Source organism: Corvus brachyrhynchos, unplaced genomic scaffold, assembly GCF_000691975.1.
Source record: "Corvus brachyrhynchos isolate BGI_N302 unplaced genomic scaffold, ASM69197v1 scaffold381, whole genome shotgun sequence".
Classification (NCBI taxonomy): Eukaryota; Metazoa; Chordata; class Aves; order Passeriformes; family Corvidae; genus Corvus; species Corvus brachyrhynchos.
The window spans coordinates 1,109,098-1,119,576 of NW_008236219.1; the positions used below are offsets into that span (position 1 = coordinate 1,109,098).

The following is a 10,479-nucleotide window of genomic DNA, read 5'->3' on the forward strand; positions in this document are numbered from 1 at the left end:
TTTGAAACTGTCCTTGTTATCTCATGTTTATCCCGTTGTTTTCAATGTTAAATTTTAAATCTCTTTTTGTTAAAATAAATGGGTGAAATGTTGGGATCTCTCCCCCTGCCATGTAGTCCTGGGAGAGGGGCCCTGGGGGGGAGACACAGGGTTTCCCTAGCCCCTGGTCAGCCTCGTTCCCCATTGGTTGTTTTGTGTTCCCCTGCGCGGGCAAGGACCCTCGGGTCCCGTGATTGCAGCAGTTCCTCAGCAGATCCCGGCCAGGCAGCTGGAGAAATAAACATCTCTGAAACAGCTATCAAGAATCAGTCCATATATATTTCTTTTCCACTGCCTCCTTGTTTGGTACATCACGTTACAGAATCCTCACTGTAGCAGGTATTGCATTCCCAGACACCATCTGCTTATACTAATGGTGAGACTTCAGAGGAATAAATATTTAATTCCACACAGTAACATTCTTTATGGGTTAATTACAAATATGTCCAAATTTCCATCTTTCGAATTACTTCCTGCAGACAGTATTAGAAATAGTGGAATTGTGAAGACCATATGGAGTACCTCTGTTGTGGAGATAGGCCAAGAGAGGTGGGGTTGCTCAGCCTGGAGAAGAGAAGGCTCTGGGCACCACACACTACAGTGCTGTAGGTACCCATTTACTGCCTACAGAAATGCTCCTTTCTGCCTCCTGCCCCCTCCCAGAATCTCCTGGGAAGTCCAGGGCAGGACAGAGCCACAGCTGAGGTCTCCTCCAGCCCAGGGGCCACCTCACATCACCCACGTCCTGGCCCAAACATGGTGACAGTTTATACTGTCCTTTGTCACCACCTGTGCAGGCAGCAGATGCTGCTTCTCCTTCCTTCACACGACCACGAGCAGCCTTCCTCAAAACAAAGCTTTCACCAAACTCGAGAAGGATCAGAATAGCAGAAATGGTCTCCTTGGCAGCCTTCAAGTCAGCTGAGGGGGATAAACCCAAAATGGGTATTTGCTTATAAAAATACTGTCATTATTCCCTGTAGGATACTACCTCAGTGATCTTGAGCAATATGTAAAATGGCATTCAGGATTAGTACAGACTTCAAAGCATTTATCCTCTTTAGGCAGCAGAGCTCCAAGCTGTGCAGCCAGTTAAACTCCAGGGACCTCTCTGAGCTTTTCAAAATATTAGAGAGGTGGGGCACAGGATAAAAAAAACTCAGCTACAGCTGCTATTATTAGGCCTATGTACATGCAATAGATGCAAAAGGGAAGAATACTTTTTAAGTCCCCCAGAGTCCCTCACACTAACAAGCTGTTTGAATTCTCTGCAGTTCAAAAGCTTAGAAACACTAAAACTAATCACAACTATTATATTGATCAAAAGGAAATTGACTATCAAGACTCTACTAAAAAAATCCAAGTGTAAGCTCACTTTCATAAAACACCCTTTTGTTATTTCCATGTCTGCACAGACATCGTGAAAGACAAAGGACGGTCTTCAAAGTTTCCCTTCTTTTACTCTGTTCCCCTTATAATTGTAAGCTCTGATGAATATAAACTATCCCAAAAAACACATGAAGGGTTCAGAAGAAAAGCCTGTTAGAACTGCAATGGGAGAACATGAGGTCAGGCTGCATGCCATCACTTCTCATTCTGGGGAAAACAGCAGCACTTGGTACATCCCCCAAAACATCCCTTCCATGGAGAAAACTCCAATGAAACTGAGAATGCTCAAGATTTCAGGAAGGTACACAAAAAAAAGGAAAAATACCTGGCAATCACAGTAGGGCTTAAAGTACAGCACAAAAAGGTACCAGCTCCAGGCAGACTTCTCTTGAAGAGGATGATACTGATCTCAAGTTAAAAAAAGAAAAAATCACACAGAGGTTTCAAAGGTTTTAATAGTGTTACCAGTAGAGAACTAAACTATTTTGATAAAAATGACACTAAAGTTCTTGAATGCATTGCCTGAGGAATACTTTTCTGTCGAAGCCATAAAGCAGATGGTTATAAATGAGACTTATTTCATGGGCACCATTTAATGACTGCAAATTCCTTTAACTAAAAATCTAATTTTATCAGAGCATAAATCATCTGCTTTGAAGGGAAAAAATTGTTTTAGATTTTCCATTCCTTCTAAAAAAGCTTCCTCATGTACTGCTTTAAATGGCATTTCATTAGTGCAATACAACAATTTTATTTGTCAAGGTTCACTTTTAGCACCTATTTCCTACTTTTTAATGTTAGTCAATTGAGTACAGAATGAAAGGTCCTTCTGTTCTGTATCTGAAGTGCCTAATCATTATGTGGAAATCAATGTAGTATGTTTGCTTCAGGACTGCCTTTCACCAGACATGTAGCTAAAGAAAAACTGCATCTCCAAAAGACCAAGCACCCCAGTGTCATCAAGTATGATAAATAATTCTACCTGGAACAGGAGGGATGAAAACCAAAATCAAACAGAATTCACTACCTGCTGTCACACTTCACTCCCCTGTAGCTGCGTGTGTTGTACCAACACCTGTGTCAATATGATGCGATTTAACAACTGGTTTTGCACAAAGCCCTTTTCTGCTCTTACAAAAGGAATGCCAAGGCATAATAACTAGTTTATGTTATTATCTCCTGAGTAATGATGCACTAGTGATAAATCTGATTTCGTTCAGAACAAACACAGAGCATTGGGAACTTTGTTGTGCAGAGTTAAAACACAACACCATGGAGGGAATACACAACGTAAGACAGAGCTTGGTAGCCAACAAACAGGTTTACCAATGGTCATTAGCAACAGATGCAAGCAGAAAAACCACTTTCAGGTTGTTTTGTATAGAATCACAGAATGGTTTGGGTTGGGAGGAACAATAAAGCCCATCTCATTCCAAACCTCCTGCCACAGGCAGGGACACCTTCCACTAGTCTCATCCACCCTGGCCTTGAACACTTCCTGGGATGAATTCAGTATTTAGAAATTTGGACATGGCTATGCATCTCCCATCCCTGTTTGTTACTGGCCTCTGATCCCAGTACAGAATGATGCTCAGCATGGATCACCAAAGCAGATACCAAACTCAACCACCTCAAGCACCATAACCCATTGGATAACCTTGCAGTGGTTTCAGCCTCTTGCCCTTTAATACTGATTTAGATTTAGTCAGAAGGCACCCCTTTTTATGACCAAAATTTAATATAGCAGACTCTCCCAAAAGACCCCAAAACTTTTAAAAAACCAAGCAAACCTAAAAAACCACCACCATCAGCGGCAAAACAACAATTAATGCAGCAGATTAAGAGATGCAGAAGAACAGGTAACATTCCAGATCCACAAGTTCCCTGCATTGCTGACCTTACCAGACCCTTCGTGGGAGACACAGCAGTGCAAGCAGATAAATCAAACCCAGTCCCTGCAGCTGGGCTCATGCTGGGTCTCACAATAAATCAGATGTTACCTCTGCACACTCCAGGTCTCCAGGGACCTGCTCTCAGGATCATCCTAACTGCTGTACAATTTGTAAATATACAGTCCTAACTCGTTTAGCAAATTAATAAAGAAGTGGCTGTTCCTATTAATAGACTACCACGCCATGGATTTTTTTCCTCCCTTCAGAGCCTTCTCCTCCTTATCTACAGTGAGGGGTCAAGCAAAGAGGTAGATTTAGATTAGATACTAGGAATAAATTCCTCCCTGTGAGGGTGGTGAGGCCCTGGCACAGGCTGCGGCTGCCCAGAGAAGCTGGGGCTGCCCCATCCTTGAAGTGTTCAAGGCCAGTTTGGACAGGGCTTGGAGCAACCCTGGTCTAGTGCCACCCATGGCAGGGGGGTGGAATTCGATTAGTTATAACCCAAGCCCAAATCATTCTATGAAATGGCACCCAGTACAGGGCTGGTGAGACACTCTGCATGGGGACTGGAGCATCAGCACAATGTATGACTCTGACAATCAGGATTTTCTGTTTACAGCCATGAATACAGAATATTTTTTTAAAAAACCCATGTTAATCAGGCAGAGATTATCCACTTTTTTTTTTTGATCAGGCATGAAAAAAATAGATCACATGCTACTGTTTAGAGAAAGCTTGATATCGGTACAGACACTGGCAATTTAGATTTGTCCCGTCTAGTATAAACACTGAGAGAAATTCTGATGTCTCACATCACACAGTATCATCTGCTCATCCATACGGTAGCTAATTGAGATAATTGCTGCATCTCTGATTTACTCACTACTATTTCTGGACTCCAGATGAGAAACCCAGGTATAGCTCCATAAATTTCCACGTTGTCATGGGGAAGCTTGTGGGATGGCTGTTTTTAGAAATCCCAAATTTGTCAATGTACCCTTGCTAATCTAAAAAACTGAGAATTCCCCTGCTTGGCAGTCAAAAGTACTTCAAATAGAACTGTCTTCCTCTAAAAACTAATGCTACAGCCTTTGTTTCAAAGGAAGAATATGCTACATTTGAAAGAAAAAAAATGCTCAACATTTAGTCTTTCAAGGCTGAGTGGCTTCTAAACAGAATATCAGGAAGTTTAACCCTCTGCCACATCATAGCCAAGTAAAGATTGCCTTGATTCCTTTTATAATTGCAACATGGTTTACTCTGGTCCCATTCTCTTCTTCAAAATCATACCAGCATTTCCCCATCTCAGTACAATTTTTCACAGTTGCTCAACTGTGACATGAGAAAAACTTACTGGAATTTGATCCCTGCAGTCAGTTTGTGCCACAGCTCAGCACAGAGCCAGGCACCGCGAGCCCACGTCCCTCTGCTCCCCAGGGCCAGCACCCACGCACCCAAAATTCAAGGTCATTAACATCCAATGCACCACAAACTGCTCCCATGCAGCAGGGGGGCCTCTTCTCTCGGCTGGAAGGTGACAGTCCCCAGCAAACTGGGCAGTGCAGAACCACCACGAGGTATCACACACCACATCCTACCAGAAGTTTAAAAATCATAAAAGAAGCAGGATTTTTGTTCTGTAGGGGACTACAAACAAGTGGGTTTCATCTTCATATTGTGCTTTAGATGCATCTTGATGATCCCTGACACTCACTATTGAGCCATAACCATTTATGTAAACCAAAATTCTTCTCATTTTCTGGTGTTATTCAAGTATACAGTACCTGCCTTGTTCCAACATTCACATTTTCTAGTACTTCAAGCACAAGAGCATCCCATAAGATATAGCATTTATTAAGCTCTCTGAGTACACAGAAGAAAGTGGAGGGGAGGTTGGGGACACAGAGGAAGGAGTTCAACATGCATAACAAATATTATCAAAACATTCCACAGCACCTTGAACTGCAGATGCTCTGGTAGCCAGCACTCAGAGCAAAAGCTTCTCATCTCCACAGAGACAATATACCTGTTAAGATTTAGGATGCTCTACAAAAAAGCAATTACTGCTGTTAGAGATACCACATAAATGCAGGTAACAAGGAGTGAATTATCACTACATACCAAAGTGATACAAAAATACACTTAAGTCTTGTCTCCCTGTACTTTCACTAATGCTTGAAACAGGAGCAGGCTGTAGCACAGTATAGATTTAAATTAAAATCTGATTCTTTTCCTTTCTCCAAACTGAAAAGCAGAGAGAACACTCATATGGTAGAGAATATACTACTACTATTAAGAATTAAAATAAATACCAGGATATTAGATCTTCAACTGTATATAAAATTGATACTCTGTGCCTATTTTATTCCAAGCTCATCATCTGAAATTGTGTCTCTATTTGAATTAGAAGCAAAAAGCTTGTATCAAAAGCCTTTGCAATTTTTTACCTTCCAAAACCAATTATTTCCTAGTCTGTCAGATTAGGAAATATTACTTTTCTGCTGCTCTGAATAACCTGCTGTGGTGTTCAGATGCAGCAGTAAGTGATGCAACATTTAAGAATCTGACTATAACTAGGAATTTCGGCAATAATTGATACTCTTAGACAAGCAAAGTTGAAGCTGTGAATGGACTCCACAGAAATGGTTTATTCTGGGCAGGAGGGCACTGAAGGGCTGGTCTGATCCAGCTGTTTGCAGTACATTTATACTTGGGGATTTTAAGCAGTTCAGGTGCCATAGAAACATAGAACCACAAAATGGTTTGAATTCAAAGGGGCCCTAAAGATCATCCAATTCCAACCCCCTGCCACGGGCAGGAACACCTTCCACTAGACCAGGTTGCATAGAGCCCTATCCAATCTGGCCTTGAACACTTCCAGGGATGGGAATCTACACTCTCCTTCAAGTAATAATGAACAATAACAATAGATAGCCAACAGAGCCAATACCTGCCAAATGCCAACAAGAAGAAAGTTATGGTGCCTTGAAAAATGAGCACATGGAGCATCACCTGTGAGCTCTGTACAGAGGACCTTGCCCAGGGACACAGCTATTCTCCCCACAGGACCAGGGGGCGCTGTGCACAGTCTCCTGAGACTTCTCAAGTAGGAGGATGGGTGGCAAAAAAAGCATGGCATGAAAGCCAAATTAAAGCAATTAAGTATTTCTAGAAAACCACAGAGCAGTTCTGTAGACCTGAGCAGACCACAGAACACCTGCCAGTCTTTACTGTCACTGCTCAGGAGCTTGGTGACATTCAAATACTTAACAATGCAGCACAAAACAATTCTCCATGTACCACAACACAGGATTATTCTCCACTTTCACACTATCAAGCCAGGACAATATTATTCAAGCTACCCACCAGCAGTGCCCCAGAAAACATAACACAATTTAAATTTCCAAAATGCAGCTCTGTGATGACTTGTGTTAGAGGAACTCTGCTGCTGGAAGGGCTGAAGAAGACCTGCAGCACTGCTCTGTTCGTTTTAGGTTCAGAAAAGGAGATGCAAAGCCTGCCCCAAGAACCATGGCAAAACCAGCCTGGCTTCAGCATGCACAGGAAATCAGCCTCTCACAGAGAAAGCAGGGAATGGGAGAAGGGAAGCTGGCTGTCAAATTTCAGTATTTATTAAGATGCTTTGCAAATTACCCCAGGAGGCTGAAAAAAAATCAGCCTGAGCTACTAGTGTGGATTACCTTGTAGATATTGAGCGGACGAGCACCGTAGGCTTTCCGTCAGAACCTCCTGGCCAAGTTCTCCTCCAAACCCAAACTCCAGGGTTATTTCAGATCCAGATTGTTTGTCTCTTTTCTGCTCACACTGGAAACTTTCTTCACTACCACTGACAATGACTCAGAAAGCTATGTTTTTTGAGAATTCCTTTCTAGAAGGAAGAGGTGACCCCAGATCACATCATCTGGTGTACCATGGACCACCCAAAGCCCTTCTGAGCCAGCACAGAGCTGCCCATGAATTTTAGGCACCTCTAGAACTTCCAACTTGAACATGCAATCAGACTTGCTGAAGGCAGAGGAAAAAACTTGTCCAAAAACAACATCCCAGAGTGGTGAGCTCTATGTATCTGGTATTTTGGCATATATTCCACTGAATAGGATTTAGTCCCATGATGATTCAACCCTGAGAAGATGCACCCAAGTTCATGTGCAATGCCCAGAAGCTTCAAGAGCTTTCTGGCAACCCCTGGAAACAGCTTATGAGAAGTTTCACAGAACACAGCAGTATTCTCCAAAATTAATACAAACCAGACAAGTTGCAGCTTTCCAGTCAAATACTAATGCTGTCCTTTTTTTAATTAAGTGTTCTATTTTAGCTCTTTCATTGAAACTGGAATTTCATAATGCATATACACATTTATCAACTATTCTAATCAGGACTAAAAGTAATCCAGAAAACAAACCTCTTCTCAGGAACACCCCATAAACTTGAGGGACGAAAAGGTGTGCATCAAGAAAAACACACACCATTGTTATGTTAAAGGGTTGATTTCTGACCAGAAGGACTTGTAGTCTTATTTTCTTTAATAAATTCAAAGCACAACTGCAATAATTCTCCCACATACCATGAAGAAATCGATTTAGCAATCCGAACATAAATTAAGCAAAGTTTTTGATTCAGTAAACTTGTTCCTATGTAGATCAGAACAAGTATTAGTGAAGGTCAGTGACCCATACCTACATATTTGCTTTGATGAGGTTCACAAGAATTTTCCATCAGAGCACACTTCAAAATTACTTGACCTGTAAATTAACACTTCACTCATTTTTAAAGCGGTTTTAGAGAATTGCTAGGAGCATTTCTAGTTGTGACTCAATATTTTTTAAATGCATGTTAATGGATCTACGTATTAATTAAACCATAAAATTTGGAACCTAACAAACTTCTCATGGATAAGGAGCTCCAAATTGAACAAAGCCCAATACTCTAGAAAAGGGTTTCAGTAACTGTTATTATTAAAAAAGAATTATGGCTAAGTTATTTTCTGCAAGAGAAAGTAACTTCTGTTTACTCTCAAAAGGTGCTTATCTCAGTTTTACTGACCCTACCTGAAAGCTATGCTCACGGCTTTCAGATTTATTTTGGTGTTGGGTGCCACACTGTATAAACACTATTTCTTGTGGAAACAAGAAATATTGCAGAGATATTTTTTCAAAAATCTGAATTATAACTTACAGTTCTTGAATCTATTTTAACTGCATTCTTTGTACATTCATAATTTTAATATTCACACTTGTTAAATTCTGTGCAAACCTGAGTAAATACGCTTTTAGCTGAGATCCTTCCACCTCAAGCAAGATCAAGTAATTGGTACAGTAACATTACGGTCTTTAGAGAAAGATCAAATGAATTAGTGTCTTTCAAGTAATATGATAGTTCTATGATTAACATTAAAGTAAATTGAGTAATGAATTTAATTCCTCAGCGCAACTTCCTTAAAAAAAATCAAAACTAATGTGCATTAGTGAAGAATAAGATTTTTTTAACTGCACAAGAATGCAAAATATTTAATAATTTTTAATAACAAAGCAAAAATGATCAGAGATTCTGCAAGAAGAGGTTTAACAGAGTGCCAGTGTACTACCTGAGCCTACACAGCAGCAAAATAACTGTGTGGAGTTATTTTGTGGAGTGGAGGTGTGGAAGGGAACTGCTTCCCTTCTCTTTTACAGAACAGAGGTTGGATACCTCAAGGACAAAATACACCTGAAACAGACCTCAGAACTGCAGAACATCCAACACCATTGAAATTACTTTTGAGCCCTGCTAAGCAGCAAAAAGCACCTTTTTAATTGGCTTAAACTATAATGCAGATAACTGGGTATTTGTAGACGGGATGTGACTGGGAGAAATGGGATTCTCCAACTAGAACCAAATCCTAAGGCTTAAATAGATCCAATTGCAACATGAATCCATCAAGGGCTTATCATTAGACTGGCACTGACTGATGTGTCTGTCAGCACATAAGTGTTCAAGGCAATGGCAGCTAAAAGAATTGCCAAGTGTCCTTTCCCTGTCCTCCTGCACCATCTCCCACTTTCAGACATTTGAGCAACCATTTAGCAAACATACAACAATAAGGAACTAATTAAATAACTAAAATTGTTTCAGCATTCATTCATCATTTACAGCTCAAAGTCACAGTTCTAGGTTTTTGTGTCTTTATTCACATGTCTCAGACTTGTGAAAATCTCAGTGTACATCTGTGCCACAAGCAGTGTTGAGGTCTGCTTCAGAAATCCAGTATCCTGCTGGGACAGCCTGCTCCAACACTGCTGAGACAGGGACTGCTCCATCCATACCCCTGTGACAGCAGCCAACACTGTCACCCCTCAGCACTGGAAACAGGCTCAGCTGCTTCTCCACTTCCAGAACCAGGACTGAGCACTGAGGAGGCACTGCTGCCCTGCCCCAGTCCCAAAGCCCTATTGAGACGGGCACTGGGGTGGAAGGAGATCACCCCTCGCTAGTCACTGTTGCCGCTCCCTTTTCTATTGTTCTGTGCTTCAGAGAGGTTTCACATCAGTAAGTCTGGAGGGAAACACTTCAGGCAGTAATTTTGCTGCTTCTCTCCGAACGGCCTATGGCTCAGTTTTCCTTCAAAAGAGCTTTTTTTAGGTTTCACCTAAAGGTCCACTGACCCAAGTGAAGAGCCAGGACAGTTTGCTTGTTAAATTTAGCTTCACTGGTGTCAGCAGCCCCAGGACACAGCATACTGTAAAGTCTTTGGGGCAAAGACACCATCTCCACAACAGCCAGATGCCCAGTTTCACTTCCAGATGATGTCAGTATATACAAGAAGTGTAAGAATTTCTGCTTCACTGTTTTTCATTGACCTGCTCAGCAGGTGTTTAATACAAATATACATGGATAAGCCCATGCTTGCTTTCTGTTTGCAGTATGGAGAGCCCGAACACAGCCCAAGAACAGAAACCCAGGAACTGTAGCTGCAGCAGCAGAGGGAGTACAGTACCTCTTGATGCAACCTCCCTGCATCCGAGTACAGCTTTCTGCTCCGGTCCACATCCATCCATCCCCTTGTGACCAACGGGAAAACCCCCAGCAATACAAGAGAGCACCAAAAGCTCCTTGATGTCATCATTTCAAGTCTGTTGGGAAAAAAAAAAAAAAAAAAAAA

General features: G+C 41.5%; 1 protein-coding gene across 5 annotated transcripts in view; it reads right to left on the reverse strand.

The window, feature by feature from the left end:
- LOC103624216 (follistatin-related protein 4) overlaps positions 1-10,479 on the reverse strand; it is a 228,162-nt gene that overhangs the window by 214,195 nt on the left and 3,488 nt on the right. For 4 of the 5 annotated variants that reach the window (XM_017746904.1, XM_017746903.1, XM_008643431.2 and 1 more), the window contains exon 2: positions 10,315-10,450. In XM_017746904.1, coding sequence (XP_017602393.1) covers positions 10,315-10,443 — 129 coding nt within the window. In that variant the 5' untranslated portion in view covers positions 10,444-10,450. Of the gene's footprint in view, positions 1-10,314; positions 10,451-10,479 lie in introns of those variants that run through there. The other variant, XM_017746902.1, reaches the window with a different exon arrangement.